General features: G+C 45.0%; 1 protein-coding gene across 1 annotated transcript in view; it reads right to left on the bottom strand.

Annotated features, from left to right (window-relative positions):
• Positions 1 to 7010: 7010 nt before the first annotated feature.
• Positions 7011 to 22248, bottom strand: part of LOC109417462 (uncharacterized) — a 57331-nt gene continuing 42093 nt past the window's right edge. Inside the window, exons 2-3 of the mRNA XM_062856992.1 lie at positions 7320 to 7423; positions 7011 to 7199 (exon numbers count right to left, since the gene is read on the bottom strand). Of these exons, the coding sequence (XP_062712976.1) occupies positions 7011 to 7199; positions 7320 to 7423 (293 nt within the window). The remainder of the gene's footprint in view (positions 7200 to 7319; positions 7424 to 22248) is intronic.

The following is a 22248-nucleotide window of genomic DNA, read 5'->3' on the forward strand; positions in this document are numbered from 1 at the left end:
GATGGAATCTCAAATTGTTCATTGTTCCTGACTAAGATTGTGGTCTACAACAAAGCTGGCTGATTTGTCGAGGTGGAGAGGTAGTCGTAAAGAAGTTATTGCTCATCACACCTGACTTTTTACCATTTTCCCGTTTGTTACGTGTTTTTGGAGCATGGTACTCATGGTTGACAGGCATTGCCTGCGGACATAGCTTTAACATAGTGGAACCTCGTACGGATGTACGGAAATCCTAGCTGTCGACTCACAATCGGTGTTACTGTGGTGGAGCAGTATTGCGACGGCTTCTCACCCTCAGCCCTCGTGGTCAAATCTCCCAGTGATTGGTGTTTCTGCTAGCTTGACTGCTTCGTGGTTGACAGGCACCGCCTGTGTACATAGCTTGAACAGCCCGGAATCTCGCTGCTGGGAACGAAGATTCCAGTAGATGTAGTCGTCAAATCGGTGTAACGGAAGTGCAGAATCCGGTTGGAACTTCTCCGCCTTTCTGTTCGCTGTAATAATGCCCAATTGTGGTGTTTTCTTCAGCGTTTGCTTCTTCGTTGACAGGCACCGCCTGTTTGCATAGCTTGCACATGTTCGTTTAGTCCGCCTTGATGTCCTTCGCGTGGAACCTTCCCTTCTTGCCGCTCAGAACATCCTCTAGCACGTATAGGTTCGTCCCGATGATCTCCTTGACGATGGCCGGAACAAATTTCGGCTCGAGCTTACTGTTGATTTGGTCCGCCTTCGAGGAGAGTACGAACGATCGCCGCCAAACCAGGTCTCCGACTTTGAACGCTACTGATCTTGTGCGAAGGTTGTATCGCTGCTTCGCCCGCTGGTGGCTGTTCTTAATCCGCTCGATGATAAGCTTTTGGATTCGACGAATCGCAGAGAGTCGCAGGTCCTGCGCTACCTTCGGGTCTTCTGGCGTGTTGAGTTCCTGCTGCGTATACAGATCCGTGTGCAACAACAGGTTTCGTCCAAAGTTGGCTTCGTGTGGACTGACGCCCGTCGCTTCGTGCCGAGCAGCGTTTATAGCCGCCGTGATCGCCGGTAGCTTTTCGTCCCACTCTCTATGATCGCCGTCCAACAATGCCCGGATGCAGGTTACTACGACGCGGTTGACGCGTTCGGCGTTATTGACCTGCGGACAGTAGAACGCTGTCTTCATGTGGCCGATCTTGTGTTTCGCTAGCCAGGACTTGAACACCATCGATTCGAACTGCTTCCCGTTATCGGACAGTATCAGCCGTGGCCGAGAGAACTTCAGGCAAACTTCTTCTTCCAGGAACTCCACCATCTTCTGCGAAACTGCTGCGCGCATCGGCTTGACAATTACGTATTTGCTGACCCAGTCGACTACTACCAACAGCACTGTGTTTCCTCGCTTGGAACGTGTGAGCGGACCGACAAAGTCTACCGATATCATCTCCCAAGGAGTCTTCGCCGGCTTCGGGTTTCCCATTTGCGGCATCATTCTTTTCCCCGGTGCCTTGCACGCTTTGCAGGTCGCACAGTTCATAACGTAACCGTGAATCTCCTGTTGCATCTGTGGCCAGTAGTAGTGGGCTTGTAGCTTGTGCCAGGTCTTGTAGAAACCAAGATGCGCTGCTGCCGGTTCGTCGTGGAATCTTCGGATTAGCTGGAACCTCTCTTCTTTCGGAACGACTTGCTTCCACTTGTGGTAAACTGCTCCCACTTCGTCCTTGCAACGGCAGTTCTTGAATAGCGTGTCGTTTGCTATGCGGAAGTCCGGGAACTTATCTCCTTCGCTCTTTACTCTGTCCACCAGCTTCCTGTACCACGGATCCAGGACTTGGTCTACCGTGAAGACTGCTTCTGCCACCGTCCTCGAGAGAGCATCTGGAACAACGTTGATGGAACCCTTCCTGTACCGGATCTCGAAATCAAACGCGTTCAGACGCAACAGCCACCGGCTCATCAAAGCCGTCGGGTTCTTCATCGACTTCAGGTAGCTGAGCGCTGCATGGTCACAGTGGACAATGAACCGGATTCCTTCTACGTAGCCTCTAAACTTCTCGATCGCTCGGATCACTGCGAGGCACTCCCGCTCCGTGACCGAGTACTTTCTCTCCGACGCTGACAACTTCTGCGAGAAGTAGCTGATGGGATGTTCCTCGCCGTTGATCTCTTGCGTTAGCACCGCTCCGATTGCTGTGTCGCTGGCATCGCACGCTATGACGAACGGTTTGCTGTAGTCCGGCATCGCCAGTACCGGTGCCGAAACCAGAGCTGCTTTTAGCTTGAGGAACGCTTCTTCAGCTATCGGATTCCAACGGAACTTGGTCTTGCCTGACGTCAAGTTTGTTAGCGGAGCTGCTAGCTGCGAGAAACCGGCGATGAAGCGTCGGTACCAGTTGCAAACACCGAGAAATTGCTGCACTTCTTTGCGCGTTGTTGGAGTCGGGAACTGTACGATCGCCTGGATCTTCTCTGCGTCTACACGCCAACCTTGCTCGTCGATTACGTAACCGAGGTACTTCATGCTTTTCCGGCAGAACTTGGACTTCTCCGAAGAAATCGTGAGATTCGCTTGGCGTAGCCGGCGGGCTACTTCTTCGAGCAGAGCGATATGCTCTTCGAATGTTTCGGAACAGATGATGATGTCGTCCAGGTAGTGGAATACCAGCGGTTCCAGATCGGCGAATAGGTGGGTCATAAGTCGCGCTAGGGCTTGGCTTGCTGTACACAGCCCGAAAGGCACCACCTTGAATTGGAAGTGGCCTCTGGATGGAACGGTGAAGGCTGTCAGTTGTCTCGAACCTGGATGGAGTGGTAGCTGCCAGAAGGCATCCTTGAGATCGATCGAAGAGATGTATTTGCTACTTCGGAGGTTGTTGGTGATCGCTGCTATCTGGGGAATCGGATATCCCTCGTTCACCATGACGGAGTTGAGGTGACGCGCGTCCAAGCAGACGCGATACTGCCCAGTCTTCTTCTTGACGGCGGCTTCCATCTACCGCTTTCGGAAACTTCTGAATCGCCTACTCCAGGCGCCTCTGCTGTTCCGGACTGAGCTGCTTCATCTCCTGTTCTTCGCTGATCTGATCTTCCTGCTTCGCTTCGAGTGTGCAACACACCGCTTTTACACCGAATTTGTCCCAGAAATTCATTCCCAGGATGATGCAGTCTGAAATCGAAGGCACCAACAGCACTGGGAGAACTTCGTTGTGGTTGTTGTATACTATCGGAAGATAGACGAAATGGTCTTGTGCCGTCCGCCGTTTTTATTCCGCCGCTGACGGTTCCTTTCTGCAAACCACATTCCTCTGCCAGTTCGACTCTTCTTCCTCCTAGCAGAGAACAGTTCGCTCCACTGTCTAGCAAAGCTGTCAACTCCTTTCCCAGCACTGATATGACGGCGTGCGGTCGATTGTCACTTCCGGGATTGATAATGATCGAGTTGAGGTTTTGAATTTCCGGGATGTCGGAGGGGTCTCCGAGATTTTGCGGAGAGCTGCTCCCCTCTACTGCTGGTTCTCCGCTTGGTAGTTTACCGCGTCCATGCGGCACGTGAAGCAACTGCGCAGCGAGTAGCCTTTCCTTCCACATCGGTAGCAGAATAGGATGGCTTGCGGCTTCGGACAGTCCATGAATCTGTGACCCTCCTCGTCGCAGTTCCAGCAAAGCATTGCTATTCGTTGGCCGTTCGGAGCTTCTTCCTGTTGTATTTGGCGATCTTCCCGTTGTCTGGCTGGTTCTGGCAGCAGACGTTGGCGTCTTCGGTTATTGTCGCTCTGATCCGAACTTGGCATCCACTGTCGTGCCTGCCAGCTCTGTGCTCTTTGCGGCTGTTCTTGCTGTTGTTGTGGTAGCCGAGTCTGGTACGATGCGGTTTGCGGCCGCTGCTGCTGTGCCGGCGTTTGCGCCTCTCTTGTGTACTGCCGCGCTGCTCGCAGGACGTCAGCCTCTGTCCGGTTGAACCTATCCGTTGGCCTTGTCTGCCTTACGTCGCGTGCGGCAAAGCTTGGTCTCGCAGACCTCCGCTCAATGTTCAACTTCAACGCGTTGACTTGCTCCACCAGTTCGTCGATGTTGTGCTGCCAATTGTCTTCTGGTCCTTCCTCCGCTGCTTCGTGCTCGAATGCGCCTTCTTCTACCTCCACGGCGTGAACTCTGTTGAACCGCTGTGGCTGTTGGTGATGCTGAACCGTTGGTGGTCTGCTTGTTGTTACTGGCGTGGCGAAGTTCGGTTCAAGAAGTGCGCTGTGCGGAATGGGAATCCTGCGCTGCCTGTTCAGAAGCATCCTCGTCTCGTCGTATCCGGTGCAGACTTCTACCATTTCTTCCAGTGAACGAGGCCTAGCTGCTGTGACGATGGCTGCGTAGTTCTCGTTCATGTTTTTCTTCACCAGGAAGAACTTTTCGTCGTCTGGAATGGGTGGATCGACGAAGCGGAAGAGCGCTGAGATATCTCGGTAGAACTTCGCAAAGGATTCCTCCCTTCCTTGAAATCGAAAGCTGGCTTCCAGACGCAGAATTTGGGAGTATCCGCTGGGCAGGAATTCCCTTCTGATCTCCCGCTTGAACTGGTCCCAGGTCCGCAACAGGTTTTGCGATGTTGCTCGCGAGTACCAGTCGATTGCGTCCTCCTGGAGTAGATGCTTGATCGAACTCAGGAGTGTTGTTACGTTTTATTGTATTTTCCAACAAAAGATCAGACTGAAAATAGAATGCGCTATAAAATTATTGATCCTTACGAACAAATTTGTGAACCCCTGCTCCAAATAACTGTCGTCGCTGCTTGAAACCGTGGATAATTCAGCGGCTGCACACAAATACCACGTCAAACTGCTTGGTAGCAACCAACGATCGCATCACTAGGAGATCGGTGATCGCTCGCGCTCTCCAATGCTCGTCTATACGAGCATTATCTGCCGAGTTTCGTCGGTCATGATCGTTACTATCAGCGACAGCAGCCGATCGATAGAGGGGAACGAGTGCGACTGGGAAGCAGTCGACAGTATTTGCCTGACCTTTCGTCCAACTGGTTTGGCCACCGATCATCGAGCGCGAAACTTTACGTTGATTGTCCGCGCTGCCGATATTCACATAGTCGATCGCGGACAAGATTGGGAAACGAAAACGGCGAGAAGCCTCGTGCGCGGGAAAAGGCAGATGGAGCAGTGGACGTTGACGCAGGGAGACCCAGCTATTCTCCTATGGCTGGGAGAAGCACTGAAATGGGTGACGGTGCCATGATGGCTGCACGAGGATCGTGCACGGTGCCATGATGGCTCCACGAGGATCGTGGAGGTACCGCACTATCATGCGGGATCGAAGACGCCGTTACGTGGATAGAGTTCGTACCGAAGAAGATCTCGCGCGTTGTGATGCCGTTCGCGGCGAAGACAATGGCCAATGAAATGTAAAAGAAAACTGTGAAGCGCTTCGACGTAAATGTATATTTTCTAAGTGATAGGTGTTAGACGAACATAAAATAAAATCACAAATGTAACTCCTTGTCCTTTTGTTAAGAGATGGAAGAGCCAACTCCTTTTTTATTGCTACAGTGTGGCATCGCTCATGCCTTCCGACCTCGCGAATGTCTCCACGCGATCTAGGAACACGTTGAGTGATGTCGTGTCCTTCTCGCCGCGAAATTTGAAAGGCCAGTTGTGTACCACCTTCTGTATTCGGCGATCGTCCGCTCGTTCCGGAGCTGGTCGATCTCGCCGGATTAGCCGCTCCAGGTCGTCTCGCATTCGATAGTTTTCTTCACGCGTCCGCTGTTCTCTTTCCTGCATCTCCGCTATTCTCGCTTGCAGCTCCTGAACTCCTCGTGACTGTGCTTCTGGGGCTGGCCGGTTCCATATTTCTCGCTCCCGGGGAAGATAGGGAGGCGGTGGTGAGGTGTTCCGTTTTCTAGGCTGTGTCTCCCCTGCGTCTTCGTTGTCTCGCGCTCGGAATGAGCTAGAAAATAGCAATCCTCGTCCTTGTCCGCCGGAGAATGACGTCATTGAAGGCGGCTGTGAGGCTGGCGGTGGCGTGGATTCTTGATTTGAATGGTTGCCCACTGGGATCGTTGCACACAACTCACTACACTAGTACCGTTCACTTTGTTGAGCAAAACCGTCACGTGCATGGTTAGCATCCCATACAGCTCTCTCAGTTCATCCGGAGGGTGGATTAATCGTAATCTGTCGCGATAGTGGGTAAGACTTTGTTGAGCAAAACCGTCACGTGCATGGTTAGCATCCCATACAGCTCTCTCAGTTCATCCGGAGGGTGGATTAATCGTAATCTGTCGCGATAGTGGGTAAGACGCGTTCGGTTTTGACTGATTGCAGCCCTATCGGCTGTTCGAATGGCCGCTTCAGTGCTAATGTGCAGCTGCTGTATTTGAGTTGTGTTCAATGTTGGACTGTGGACTCATTACATGGGCTGAGCTAGTGGGCTGGTTATCTCTTAAGGATTCCTCCTGGACGAGTGCCTTTAGACGGAGGACCTTTCCTCTATGGGTGGTAGGCCCTAAATTTACCACGTGACGCAGAGCTAACTCATACGTCACCTCCTCATCTGTTAGGTGTGTGTAATCCATGTCTTATGTTGAATCTTATATGCGTAAGGGCTAAAATTGTTTCGATAATCGTAGGCCAGATAATCGAAATTGCACAAAACCAAATTTCAACAAAACCAAAACTCAAAACGCTAAACGGTAGTTTATAATGTGTGGATTTTCAGTTGGGCGCCAATGTTGCAAGGTTCCTGCTAAGGGGGGAATGGAAGCCCTCAGCAGTCCCGAAGAGCTCAGGGAAAAGCCACAAAACTGAAATCAAAATCCACAAAGCAAAGAATTTTCAGAAATTACATTTATTCTGGATTCCTCCTCCTTATCATCCTGCCTCCTCTTCCTATCCTTCCTTGCTTATCCTCTCTTTTCTCTAGCTATTCCTCTTACATTCTAGTTACACATTTTCTCTGTACTCACTCTTGGGGCGCCCCTACCACATTGCTGCTCCGCCCGCAGCCATCATCGCCGACGTCACCTTCCTGCGCATGGTTCAAACTCCGCCGTGCCAGCGTCGCGCCGGTGTGCTCGGATCCGTCTCGATTCGCCTTTGCCAGGGCCTAACTCCCCCGGCGGCTCTCCTGGTAGAGTGTGGTTCGGTGATGTCCGGTGGTACGACCGCCACCCGCGATCCGTGTGCCCAATCGTCCCAAACCTGCTCGTCGCTGACCAACTGTCGCCACTGGGCGACCGATTATTGCCTTCAAGTGCCGACGGATGAGCTGCGAATAAAAAAACAAAGCCCTAGGGCGCCGCCAACATTAGCCTCTAGACCGGCTTCGCATGAGGACAATCCACTTACTTCCTGTGGAAGGCTTTGTTTATGCCGATCGGCTGGCGGCCCCGAATCTCTTAGAGCGGTGTCCAGAGGTGATTCCTCTTCCTTCTGTCGACCCAGCGAGAGTACTGTGAAACGAACGGCATTAATTTAGAACCAGTGTCTGAGACGTTCTCTGGTGTTCTTACCGGTTTGGATTGACGCATGCGATGGCACCAGAGCAGCACGAGAACGATGTCGCTCTACTTCTGTACGAATGCGATGTTGCACTGTCGAACCTGTGGAACCGAGAACAATCAGTGTTGTTGTCCGCAGCTGCCGCTGAAGTTCTTACCCGTCGGTGTCCACTAATCCATACCGGAGATCTTCTGTCACTGTTCCAATCTGGTGAAGCAACACTGTAGCACAAGGCGTTTGTCTGCTGCTGGCGGACGCAGTAATCTGTCCGGATCGCTCGTCGAAAGGTGAGCCAACCTGTATCCATGAGCAGAAATAAGAATTCAACGTCGCTGAAGCAAAACTTTCGACTTACTTGAATTTCAAGCACGTGGGAAATTCCTCCACGCGAAGTCCAAAGATGGCGGACTAAAGACTTCACTTTCGGTCCGGCAATCACACCATCGAGCCAGTCCAATATGGACGATCACGGCCAACACGAATATCCACCGCCCACGACGAAATTGTTCCCCGCCGCACGGAATTCCTCACCAAAACGGAACGGTTCGGATTAGCGCTCACTCGAGATCAAAATTCAGTCTTTCTATCGACCAAATCTACGCGCCGTTTTTCCTGCCAACTACGGTGGAGACGGTTTTTGTTTCTCGGCCGACGTGGATCTACCGTGTGATGTGGCCTGCTCACTAGATGGAACTGATCCTCGTCATCGACTTGACTTCTCTGTTCCCACCTCTGACTGCCGTCTGCGAAAGTATTGGTGCGAATTACTCAGAGCGGCGTGAAGAGAAGCAATGCTTTCTTTCTTGCTCGCTCCGTCGTGTTTGCTGCCGAGGCTAAGCGTAAGCGTTTCTCTGCTGCCGAACTTCTCACACGATTATGCTCCCTGTTCTTTCGTGTAGACGGACACCAACGTCGTCGTCGTCGTCGTCGTCGAGTCTGTTGCGGCGATCGCTTGTGTATATTATCGAGTGCGGGTTGACTCCATACCATTCTCACGCTCTCTCAATGACTGTTTGCGACACTGATGGCAGCCCACAGTGTAACGTGATGACTGCTGTTTCGGTGGTTGGGTTGAGATGAAATCGCTTTCGCAGGGGTGCTCCAAATGTGGCGTGCGGAGCAATGGGTTCTCTAATCTACTTCGTTCTAGCATTATTTTGTTTTCAAATGTACTCGAAACCTTAGAACAGACTTAAACGTAACAAGGTTACATTGCACATCATATAGAATCTAGATCAATTCCAAGCCTGAGCTATGCTTAGGAAACGCAAAATCACCCGCAAATACATTCAGGTTACATTGCACATCATATGGAATCTAGAGCAATTCTTAGACTCAGCTAAGCTCAGGAAGCGGAAAATCAACCGAAAATGCATTCAGGTTACATTGCGCATCATATGGAATCTGGTGTTTTCCTAAGCCTGAGCTATGCTTAGGAAGCGCAAAATCACCTGAAAATACATTCAGGTTATATTGCGCATCATATTGAATATAGAGCAATCCTTAGCCTGAGCTATACTTAGGAAGCGCAAAATCACCCGTAAATGCATTCAGGTTACATTGCACATTATATGGAATCTGGTGTTTTCCTAAGCCTGAGCTATGCTTAGGAAGCGCAAAATCACCCGAAAATACATTCAGGTTATATTGCGCATCATATTGAATATAGAGCAATCCTTAGCCTGAGCTATACTTAGGAAGCGCAAAATCACCCGTAAATGCATTCAGGTTACATTGCGCATCATATGGAATCTAGAGCAATTCTTAGACTCAGCTAAGCTCAGGAAGCGAAAAATCACCCGAAAATGCATTCAGGTTACATTGCGCATCATATGGAATCTGGTGTTTTCCTGAGCCTGAGCTAAGCTTAGGAAGCGCAAAATCACCTGAAAATGCATTCAGGTTACATTGCACATCATATTGAATCTAGAGCAATCCTAAGCCTGAGCTATGCTTAAGAAGCGCAAAATCACCCGAAAATACATTCGGGTTATATTGCGCATCGTATGGAATCCTAAGCCTGAGCTAAGCTTAGGAAGCGCAAAATCACCTGAAAATACATTCAGGTTACACTGCACATCATATCGAATTTGGTGTTTTCCTAAGCCTGAGCTAAGCTTAAGAAGCGCAAAATCACCCGAAAATGCATTCAGGTTACATTGCGCATCATATGAAATCTAGAGCAATTCTTAGCCTGAGCTAAGCTCAGGAAGCGCAAAATCACCCGAAAATGCATTCAGGTTATATTGTGCATCATATGGAATCTAGAGCAATTCTTAGCCTCAGCTAAGCTCAGGAAGCGCAAAATCACCCGAAAATGCATTCAGGTTACATTGTGCATCATATGGAATCTTGTGTTTTCCTACGCCTGAGCTATGCTTAGGAAGCGCAAAATCACCCGAAAATACATTTCACTTACAATTGCGCATCATATGGAATCTAGATTCAATATGATGCGCAATGACACATTCCACGCACTTCTACACCAAGGGTGTGAAATTTCAAAGTGATTGTTTTGCCCCAAACTTTTCAGCATATGAAAAAGAGTAGATTCAATCTTAGGAACACCATTTGCTTTACTTAAAATTTGACTGGTAACGTGTTTAAATAGCTAGGTGAAGTAATAGCATTTCATGCAATAAAAATGAAATATTTCATTGATAATTCTCAAGTATGCCTGCTTGCATGTTAAAGTTCGAAAACATTATATCTATTTTTTTGTTAATGTAGTATAATAATTTTTTTTTATACACCCAAAGGAATTTTTTTATAGAAATGGGTTTTGATATGTTTTAAGCACTTTTTGCAATAGCCGCAATTTAATGGTGTCCCGTTACGAAAATAGTACATTTGTTGTAATAACGAATATATTACGAACTTTAGAAAAATGATTTTCAGGATTCTCTTAGTACTTGTGGAGACCTTTCTTCCAACACATGGGTTGCCTTGATCGACGCGTTATCTTAGGCGTTACAATGGTTACGTAGACATGGTGTCCCGTTACGGAAATTTGAATGACATTCATAAGTGAATAAAGAAGTTTGGTTTCATCAAATATATACCCGAAAATCTGTACCCATGATGAAATGATATTATAGGGTGTATATATTTTCATTATCCTTCTTGGTGTAACGCCCCTACTGGAACAAAACCCGCTTCTCAGCTCTCTAACGAAAACTACGTAAACAGAGGGCAGGTATTCTGGTGGATCAGTATAACAAGTGATATTTCATTAAGTTTCGTGGTGACAGCATACTCTTTAGATGCCATAGCCTTTTAGGGGCTGTCCATAAACCACGTGTTCATTTTTTTGGGACTTCTCAAACCCCCCCCGTGGTCATTAGTCCATATAAATTTTTTTCCTCCATACAAAATGGTCATTGGCCGAACCCCCCCCCTCAAGACCACGTGGTTAATGGACAGCCCCTTAACCATGTCCTATGAATTACCACCATGATGTATAAAAAGGTTTTTGGAATCTCACAACGTTCAAAACTTGAAGATCCCGAAGTGATGGTTGGCATTCCTTGTTTACCCCATTAATCACCGTATAATTTACTTATATATTTTGAAGCGATGCCGGGTCATTAGGTCGAATGGTCATTAGGCCGAATGGTCATCAGGACGAATTGAAAGTTAGCCGTTGTTTTTACCTTTTCCAACAATTTTTGCCAAAAACTAGTTTAACAATGAAACTAGAAAGAACAGTCTATATTTAAAAGAAGGAAAAATTCATGGGTAAAATATCAGTAGATTCAGCATCAATAAAGTATCTTCGTGCCTGTCACACGATACACACATACAAAATGGTCATTTGCAGAGGAAGCTCTCAGTTAATAACTGTAGAAGGGTTCATAGAACACTAAGCTGAGAAGCAGGCTTTGTCTCAGTGGGGGCGTAACGGCAAGAAGAAGACCCAATGACCATTTGGCCTAATGATCATTCGGCCTAATGACCATTCGGCCTAATGACCATTCGGCCTAATGACCATTCGGCCGAATGACCTTCGGCCGAATGACCTTCGGCCGAATTGCCTTCGGCCTAATGACCTTCGGCCGAATGGCTTGACACCTTTTGAAGCTTATGTGCTTATTGAAAATAAAAAAAAGAAAAAATGCATCACGAACATGGCGTTGCGTTACATTACTTTTTGTGACTACATAAATTAGTAGTTGATTGAAAGTCTAGCGACCTCCCTCTTGTCGTTTTGATTGTTAACCTTTTTTCGTCTCGAAATCCGTTTGTTTGTGTCGTTACTGGATTAAAGCAACATGCAACATATGCTTGAAAAGACTGTGTTGGAAGAATGTACTATAGATATCATTGAATTTTATTCGGATCATTATAATGTAGAATATGGGCAAACCGCGAAGATAGATACGTCGCCCAACCATAGTTTTGGAGATATTCCGGATTGTACTGTGGACAGGGGGTGGGGAAGGGGTATGTTTTGCCAAATGGCTGAAAGTGATTATTTCGTGTGTGTTATTGTGTTTCAGAGGCCCCCGCAGAACCTGCTCCAGGTGTTACGGAGCGGCCATATCAGTTGATATATACTTCAGTCAATTTTTTCTATCCCATTATTTCGAAATCATGAAGATTGATACGTCGCTCGGCATGTTTTGGTTACAAACCAGAAATGTCTTCGATAACACCCCCGTAGAACCTGTGCTATATGTTCCGGGGTAGCCATATTAGTTGAAACATACTTCAGTCTATCGTTTCTGACTCAGTCATTCGAAATCATGAAGATTGATATGTCGCACGGCATGTTTAAGTTGAAAATCAGAAGTGTCCCCAATGAGGCCCCGCGGAACCTGTCACGAGGATCCGGATGGGCCAACTTATTCAAATCTGGTTATAGCAGTTGTGTTTTACTGTTCGCAACAAAAATTCCACTGAAAATCGATGGTTCAAACACAACAACACACGAAATAATCACTTTTAGCCATTTAGACAACCCCCTGACCCCAGCACAATCCGGAATATCTCCGGAATGGTACCGGATATTGCATGGACACTTGAGTATAATAAATTAGCACCAATTTATGATCAATTGAGGGCAACTTAAAAAAAAATCAGATGAAAATTGACGGAATGCCAGCATTTTGAAAATGTGTTGTCGGGGGTCGGGTACGTGAAGGTTTAATAAACTTCGAAACAGGTTCCCCAGGATCCATTCCGATGGCCACCATAGGGCCAGAGCGGGTTTGAAGGCCTATTTGTGTCCTACAGGACAGCTACCATCTGTCTGAAAAACATTACCGAAGACACCAACATTCGATCTATCAAAGCATTTGATCTACAACTAGATGTCTTTATCCGTAACGGGACACCATTTGCAAAACACTATTTTCACGCGAGCGTAACGCTGCGTTCCTAAAACTAAATCAAGAATATTTCCAAAACTATACATTTCTCAGTAAAACTCACTTCGGCAATCTTGTTCACATTAATCCAAAGAAGACATGTCTAGAAGACTCTATTATTCAAAACCTCATAACAGAGCTGATATACGCATTTCAGATTGAAAATTTTAAAAAGAAGATTTCTGCGATGGTGTCCCGTTACGAAATGTTACATGTTATATAAAGTAAATTGGAACCAAAACCCCATATTACAAGTATTGCATCAGGAGGTACATCTAATAAGCTTGTTATAAAACCAGTTAAACCATATGGTCATGAACATTATATTCGATTGCAGACGTCATTTATTCACGAAAGTTAGTTCCTCGCGGTGTCCCGTTACGCTGGAATGTGTCAATGTATTCTGAATGCATTTTCGGATGATTTTGCGCTTTTTTAGTTTAGCTCAGGCTTAGAATTGCTCTAGATTCCATATGATGCGCAATGTAACCTGAATGCATTTTCGGGTGATTTTGCGCTTCCTGAGCTTAGCTCAGGCTAAGAATTGCTCTAGATTCCATATGATGCGCAATTGTAACCTGAATGCATTTTCGGGTGATTTTGCGCTTCCTAAGCTTAGCTCAGGCTTAGGAAAAAACCAAATTCGATATGATGCGCAATATAACCTGAATGTATTTTCAGGTGATTTTGCGCTTCCTAAGCATAGCTCAGGCTTAGGATTGCTCTAGATTCCATATGATGCGCAATATAACCTGAATGTATTTTCGGGTGATTTTGAGCATCATATGGAATCTAGAGAAATTCTTAGCCTGAGCTAAGCTTAGGAAGCGCAAAATCACCCGAAAATGCATTCGCATCATATGGAATCTGAGCTAAGCTCAGGAAGCGCAAAATCACCCGAAAATGCATTCAGGTTACATTGCGCATCATATGGAAACTGGTGTTTTACTTAGCCTGAGCTATGCTTAGGAAGCGCAAATTCACCCGAAAATACATTCAGGTTATATTGCGCATCATATGGAATCTAGAGCAATCATAAGCCTGAGCTAAGCTTAGGAAGCGCAAAATCACCTGAAAATACATTCAGGTTACATTGCACATCATATCGAATTTGGTGTTTTCCTAAGCCTGAGCTATGCTTAGGAAGCGCGAAATCGCCCGAAAATACTATCCAGTTACACTTGCGCATCATATGGAATCTAGATTCAATATGATGCGCAATGTATTCTGAATGCATTTTCGGATGATTTTGCGCTTCCTTAGTTTAGCTCAGGCTAAGAATTGCTCTAGATTCCATATGATGCGCAATGTAACCTGAATGCATTTTCGGGTGATTTTGCGCTTCCTAAGCTTAGCTCAGGCTTAGGAAAACACCAGATTCCATATGATGCGCAATGTAACCTGAATGCATTTTCGGGTGATTTTGCGCTTCCTGAGCTTAGCGCAGGCTAAGGAAAACACCAGATTCCATATGATGCGCAATGTAACCTGAATACATTTTCGGGTGATTTTGCGCTTCCTAAGCTTAGCTCAGGCTCAGGAAAACACCAGATTCCATATGATGCGCAATGTAACCTGAATGCATTTTCGGGTGATTTTCCGCTTCCTGAGCTTAGCTGAGTCTAAGAATTGCTCTAGATTCCATATGATGCGCAATGTAACCTGAATGCATTAACGGGTGATTTTGCGCTTCCTAAGTATAGCTCAGGCTAAGGATTGCTCTATATTCAATATGATGCGCAATATAACCTGAATGTATTTTCGGGTGATTTTGCGCTTCCTAAGCATAGCTCAGACTAAGGAAAACACCAGATTCCATATAATGTGCAATGTAACCTGAATGTATTCGCGAGTGATTTTGCGCTTCCTAAGCTTGCTCAGGCTTAGGAAAACACCAGATTCCATATGATGCACAATGTAACCTGAATGCATTTTCGGGTGATTTTGCGCTTCCTGAGCTTAGCTGAGTCTAAGAATTGCTCTTGATTCCATATGATGCGCAATATAACCTGAATGCATTTTCGGGTGATTTTGCGCTTCCTGAGCTAAGTTCAGGCTAAGAATTGCTCTAGATTCCATATGATGCGAATGTATTTTCGGGTGATTTTGCGCTTCCTAAGCTTAGCTCAGGCTAAGAATTTCTCTAGATTCCATATGATGAGCAAAATCACCCGAAAATACTTTCAGGTTATATTTCGCTTCATATGAAATCTAGAGCAACCCTAAGCCTGAGCTAAGCTTAGGAAGCGCAAAATCACCTGAAAATACATTCAGGTTATATTGCGCTTCATATGGAATCTAGAGCAACCCTAAGCCTGAGCTTAGCTTAGGAAGCGCAAAATCACCTGAAAATGCATTCAGGTTACATTGCACATCATATAGAATCTAGGGCAATCCCAAGCATGAGCTATGCTTAGGAAACGCAAAATCACCCGCAAATACATTCAGGTTACATTGCACATCATATGGAATCTGGTGTTTTCCTAAGCCTCAGCTAAGCTTAGGAAGCGCAAAATCTCCTGAAAATGCATTCAGGTTACATTGCACATCATATAGAATCTAGAGCAATCCTAAGCCTGAGCTATGCTTAGGAAGCGCAAAATAACCTGAAAATACATTCGGGTTATATTGCGCATCATATGGAATCCTAAGCCTGAGCTAAGCTTAGGAAGCGCAAAATCACCTGAAAATACATTCAGGTTACACTGCACATCATATCGAATTTGGTGTTTTCCTAAGCCTGAGCTAAGCTTAGGAAGCGCAAAATCACCCGAAAATGCATTCAGGTTACATTGCGCATCATATGGAATCTAGAGCAATTCTTAGCCCGAGCTAAGCTCAGGAAGCGCAAAATCACCCGAAACTGCATTCAGGTTATATTTCGCATCATATGGAATCTAGTGCAATTCTAAGCCTTAGCTAAGCTCAGGAAGCGCAAAATCACCCGAAAATTCATTCAGGTTACATTGTGCATCATATGGAATCTGGTGTTTTCCTAAGCCTGAGCTATGCTTAGGAAGCGCAAAATCACTCGAAAATACATTTCACTTACAGTTGCGCATCATATGGAATCTAGATTCAATATGATGCGCAATGTATTCTGAATGCATTTTCGGATGATTTTGCGCTTCTTTAGTTTAGCTCAGGCTTAGAATTGCTCTAGATTCCATATGATGCGCAATGTAACTTGAATGCATTTTCGGGTGATTTTGCGCTTCCTGAGCTTAGCTGAGTCTAAGAATTGCTCTAGATTCCATATGATGCTCAATATAACCTGAATGCATTTTCGGTTGATTTTGCGCTTCCTGAGCTTAGCGCAGGCTAAGAATTGCTCTAGATTCCATATGATGCGCAATTGTAACCTGAATGCATTTTCGGGTGATTTTGCGCTTCCTAAGCTTAGCTCAGGCTTAGGAAAACACCAAATTCGATATGATATGCAATGTAACCTGAATGCATTTTCGGGTGATTTTGCGCTTCCTGAGCTTAGCTGAGTCTAAGAATTGCTCTAGATTCCATATGATGCTCAATATAACCTGAATGCATTTTCGGGTGATTTTGCGCTTCCTGAGCTTAGCTCAGGCTAAGAATTGCTCTAGATTCCATATGATGCGCAATTGTAACCTGAATGCATTTTCGGGTGATTTTGCGCTTCCTAAGCTTAGCTCAGGCTTAGGAAAACACCAAATTTGATATGATGTGCAATGTAACCTGAATGTATTTTCAGGTGATTTTGCGCTTCCTAAGCTTAGCTCAGGCTTAGGATTGCTCTAGATTCCATATGATGCACAATATAACCTGAATGTATTTTCCGGTGATTTTGCGCATCATATGGAATCTAGAGAAATTGCTTAGCCTGACCTAAGCTTAGGAAGCGCAAAATCACTCAAAAATGCATTCGCATCATATGGAATCTAGAGCAATTCTTAGCCTCAGCTAAGCTCAGGAAGCGCAAAATCACCCGAAAATACATTAAGGTTACATTGTGCATCATATGGAATCTGGTGTTTTACTTTGCCTGAGCTATGCTTAGGAAGCGCAAATTCACCCGAAAATACATTCAGGTTATATTGCGCATCATATGGAATCTAGAGCAATCCTGAGCCTGAGCTAAGCTTAGGAAGTGCAAAATTACCTGAAAATACATTCAGGTTACATTGCACATCATATCGAATTTGGTGTTTTCCTAAGCCTGAGCTAAGCTTAGGAAGCGCAAAATCACCTGAAAATGCATTCAGGTTACATTGCACATCATATAGAATCTAGAGCAATCCCAAGCCAGGGCTATGCTTAGGAAGCGCAAAATCACCCGCAAATACATTCAGGTTACATTGCACATTATAAGGAATCTAGAGAAATCCCAAGCCAGAGCTATGCTTAGGAAGCGCAAAATCACCCGCAAATACATTCAGGTTACATTGCACATCATATAGAATCTAGAGCAATCCCAAGCCAGAGCTATGCTTAGGAAGCGCAAAATCACCCGCAAATACATTCAGGTTACATTGCACATTATATGGAATCTAGAGCAATCCCAAGCCAGAGCTATGCTTAGGAAGCGCGAAATCACCCGAAAATACATTCCAGTTACAATTGCGCATCATATGGAATCTAGATTCAATATGATGCGCAATGTATTCTGAATGCACTTTCGGATGATTTTTCGCTTCCTTAGTTTAGCTCAGGCTCTAGATTCCATATGATGCGAATGTATTTTCGGGTGATTTTGCGCTTCCTAAGAATTTCTCTAGATTCCATATGATGCGCAAAATCACCCGAAAATACATTCAGGTTATATTGCGCTTCATATGAAATCTAGAGCAACCCTAAGCCTGAGCTAAGCTTAGGAAGCGCAAAATCACCTGAAAATTCATTCAGGTTACATTGCACATTATATCGAATCTGGTGTTTCCTAAGCCTGAGCTAAGCTTAGGAAGCGCAAAATCACCTGAAAATGCATTCAGGTTACATTGCACATCATATAGAATCTAGATCAATCCCAAGCCTGAGCTATGCTTAGGAAACGCAAAATCACCCGCAAATCCATTCAGGTTACATTGCACATCATATGGAATCTGGTGTTTTCCTAAGCCTCAGCTAAGCTTAGGAAGCGCAAAATCACCTGAAAATGCATTCAGGTTACATAGCACATCATATAGAATCTAGAGCAATCCTAAGGCTGGGCTATGCTTAGGAAGCGCAAAATCACCCGAAAATACATTCGGGTTATATTGCGCATCATATGAAATCCTAAGCCTGAGCTAAGCTTAGGAAGCGCAAAATCACCTGAAAATACATTCAGGTTACATTGCGCATCATATGAAATCTAGAGCAATTCTTAGCCTGAGCTAAGCTCAGGAAGCGCAAAATCACCCGAAAATGCATTCAGGTTATATTTCACATCATATGGAATCTAGAGCAATTCTTAGCCTCAGCTAAGCTCAGGAAGCGCAAAATCACCCGAAAATGCATTCAGGTTACATTGTGCATCATATTGAATCTGGTGTTTTGCTAAGCCTGAGCTAAGCTTAAGAAGCGCAAAATCACCCGAAAATGCATTCAGGTTACATTGCGCATCATATGAAATCTAGAGCAATTCTTAGCCTGAGCTAAGCTCAGGAAGCGCAAAATCACCCGAAAATGCATTCAGGTTATATTTCGCATCATATGGAATCTAGAGCAATTCTTAGCCTCAGCTAAGCTCAGGAAGCGCAAAATCACCCGAAAATGCATTCAGGTTACATTGTGCATCATATGGAATCTGGTGTTTTGCTAAGCCTGAGCTATGCTTAGGAAGCGCAAAATCACCCGAAAATACATTTCACTTACAATTGCGCATCATATGGAATCTAGATTCAATATGATGCGCAATGTATTCTAAATGCATTTTCGGATGATTTTGCGCTTCTTTAGTTTAGCTCAGACTAAGAATTGCTCTAGATTCCATATGATGCGCAATGTAACCTGAATGCATTTTCGGGTGATTTTGCGCTTCCTGAGCTTAGCTGAGTCTTAGAATTGCTCTAGATTCCATATGATGCGCAATATAACCTGAATGCATTTTCGGGTGATTTTGCGCTTCCTGAGCTTAGCTCAGGCTAAGAATTGCTCTAGATTCCATATGATGCGCAATTGTGACCTGAATGCATTTTCGGGTGATTTTGCGCTTCCTAAGCTTAGCTCAGGCTTAGGAAAACACCAAATTCGATATGATGCGCAATATAACCTGAATGTATTTTCAGGTGATTTTGCGCTTCCTAAGCATAGCTCAGGCTTAGGATTGCTCTAGATTCCATATGATGCGCAATGTAACCTGAATGCATTTTCGGGTGATTTTGCGCTTCCTGAGCTTAGCTGAGTCTTAGAATTGCTCTAGATTCCATATGATGCGCAATATAACCTGAATGCATTTTCGGGTGATTTTGCGCTTCCTGAGCTTAGCTAAGGCTAAGAATTGCTCTAGATTCCATATGATGCGCAATTGTAACCTGAATGCATTTTCGGGTGATTTTGCGCTTCCTAAGCTTAGCTCAGGCTTAGGAAAACACCAAATTCGATATGATGTGCAATGTAACCTGAATGTATTTTCAGGTGATTTTGCGCTTCCTAAGCTTAGCTCAGGCTTAGGATTGCTCTAGATTCCATATGATGCACAATATAACCTGAATGTATTTTCGGGTGATTTTGCGCATTGTAAGGAATCTAGAGAAATACCAAGCCAGAGCTATGCTTAGGAAGCGCAAAATCACCCGCAAATACATTCAGGTTACATTGCACATCATATAGAATCTAGAGCAATCCCAAGCCAGAGCTATGCTTAGGAAGCGCAAAATCACCCGCAAATACATTCAGGTTACATTGCACATTATATGGAATCTAGAGCAATCCCAAGCCAGAGCTATGCTTAGGAAGCGCGAAATCACCCGAAAATACATTCCAGTTACAATTGCGCATCATATGGAATCTAGATTCAATATGATGCGCAATGTATTCTGAATGCATTTTCGGATGATTTTTCGCTTCCTAAGTTTAGCTCAGGCTTAGAATTGCTCTAGATTCCATATGATGCGAATGTATTTTCGGGTGATTTTGCGCTTCCTAAGCTTAGCTCAGGCTAAGAATTTCTCTAGATTCAATATGATGCGCAAAATCACCCGAAAATACATTCAGGTTATATTGCGCTTCATATGGAATCTAGAGCAACCCTAAGCCTGAGCTAAGCTTAGGAAGCGCAAAATCACCTGAAAATACATTCAGGTTACATTGCACATTATATCGAATCTGGTGTTTCCTAAGCCTGAGCTAAGCTTAGGAAGCGCAAAATCACCTGAAAATGCATTCAGGTTACATTGCACATCATATAGAATCTAGATCAATCCCAAGCCTGAGCTATGCTTAGGAAACGCAAAATCACCCGCAAATACATTCAGGTTACATTGCACATCATATGGAATCTGGTGTTTTCCTAAGCCTCAGCTAAGCTTAGGAAGCGCAAAATCACCTGAAAATGCATTCAGGTTACATTGCACATCATATAGAATCTAGAGCAATCCTAAGGCTGGGCTATGCTTAGGAAGCGCAAAATCACCCGAAAATACATTCGGGTTATATTGCGCATCATATGAAATCCTAAGCCTGAGCTAAGCTTAGGAAGTGCAAAATCACCTGAAAATACATTCAGGTTACACTGCACATCATATCGAATTTGGTGTTTTCCTAAGCCTGAGCTAAGCTTAAGAAGCGCAAAATCACCCGAAAATGCATTCAGGTTACATTGCGCATCATATGAAATCTAGAGCAATTCTTAGCCTGAGCTATGCTCAGGAAGCGCAAAATCACCCGAAAATGCATTCAGGTTATATTTCGCATCATATGGAATCTAGAGCAATTCTTAGCCTCAGCTAAGCTCAGGAAGCGCAAAATCACCCGAAAATGCATTCAGGTTACATTGTGCATCATATGGAATCTGGTGTTTTCCTAAGCCTGAGCTATGCTTAGGAAGCGCAAAATCACCCGAAAATACACTTCACTTACAATTGCGCATCATATGGAATCTAGATTCAATATGATGCGCAATGTATTCCGAATGCATTTTCGGATGATTTTGCGCTTCTTTAGTTTAGCTCAGGCTAAGAATTGCTCTAGATTCCATATGATGCGCAATGTAACCTGAATGCATTTTCGGGTGATTTTGCGCTTCCTGAGCTTAGCTCAGGCTAAGAATTGCTCTAGATTCCATATGATGCGCAATTGTGACCTGAATGCATTTTCGGGTGATTTTGCGCTTCCTAAGCTTAGCTCAGGCTTAGGAAAACACCAAATTCGATATGATGTGCAATGTAACCTGAATGTATTTTCAGGTGATTTTGCGCTTCCTAAGCATAGCTCAGGCTTAGGATTGCTCTAGATTCCATATGATGCGCAATGTAACCTGAATGCATTTTCGGGTGATTTTGCGCTTCCTGAGCTTAGCTGAGTCTTAGAATTGCTCTAGATTCCATATGATGCGCAATATAACCTGAATGCATTTTCGGGTGATTTTGCGCTTCCTGAGCTTAGCTAAGGCTAAGAATTGCTCTAGATTCCATATGATGCGCAATTGTAACCTGAATGCATTTTCGGGTGATTTTGCGCTTCCTAAGCATAGCTCAGGCTTAGGAAAACACCAAATTCGATATGATGTGCAATGTAACCTGAATGTATTTTCAGGTGATTTTGCGCTTCCTAAGCTTAGCTCAGGCTTAGGATTGCTCTAGATTCCATATGATGCGCAATATAACCTGAATGTATTTTCGGGTGATTTTGCGCATCATATGGAATCTAGAGAAATTCTTAGCCTGAGCTAAGCTTAGGAAGCGCAAAATCACCCGAAAATGCATTCCCATCATATGGAATCTGAGCTAAGCTCAGGAAGCGCAAAATCACCCGAAAATGCATTCAGGTTACATTGCGCATCATATGGAATCTGGTGTTTTACTTAGCCTGAGCTATGCTATGCTTAGGAAGCGCAAATTCACCCGAAAATACATTCAGGTTATATTGCGCATCATATGGAATCTAGAGCAATCCTAAGCCTGAGCTAAGCTTAGGAAGCGCAAAATCACCTGAAAATACATTCAGGTTACATTGCACATCATATCGAATTTGGTGTTTTCCTAAGCCTGAGCTATGCTTAGGAAGCGCGAAATCACCCGAAAATACATTCCAGTTATAATTGCGCAATTATAACTGGAATGTATTTTCGGGTGATTTCGCGCTTCCTAAGCATAGCTCAGGCCCATATAGCCCATATAGCCGAGGCGGTAAACGCACGGGTATTCAGCATGACCATGCTGAGGGTGACGGGTTCGATTCCCGGTCGGTCCAGGATCTTTTCGCAAAGGAAATTTCCTTGACTTCCTTGGGCA

This window comes from Aedes albopictus, chromosome 1, assembly GCF_035046485.1.
Source record: "Aedes albopictus strain Foshan chromosome 1, AalbF5, whole genome shotgun sequence".
Lineage (NCBI taxonomy): Eukaryota > Metazoa > Arthropoda > Insecta > Diptera > Culicidae > Aedes > Aedes albopictus.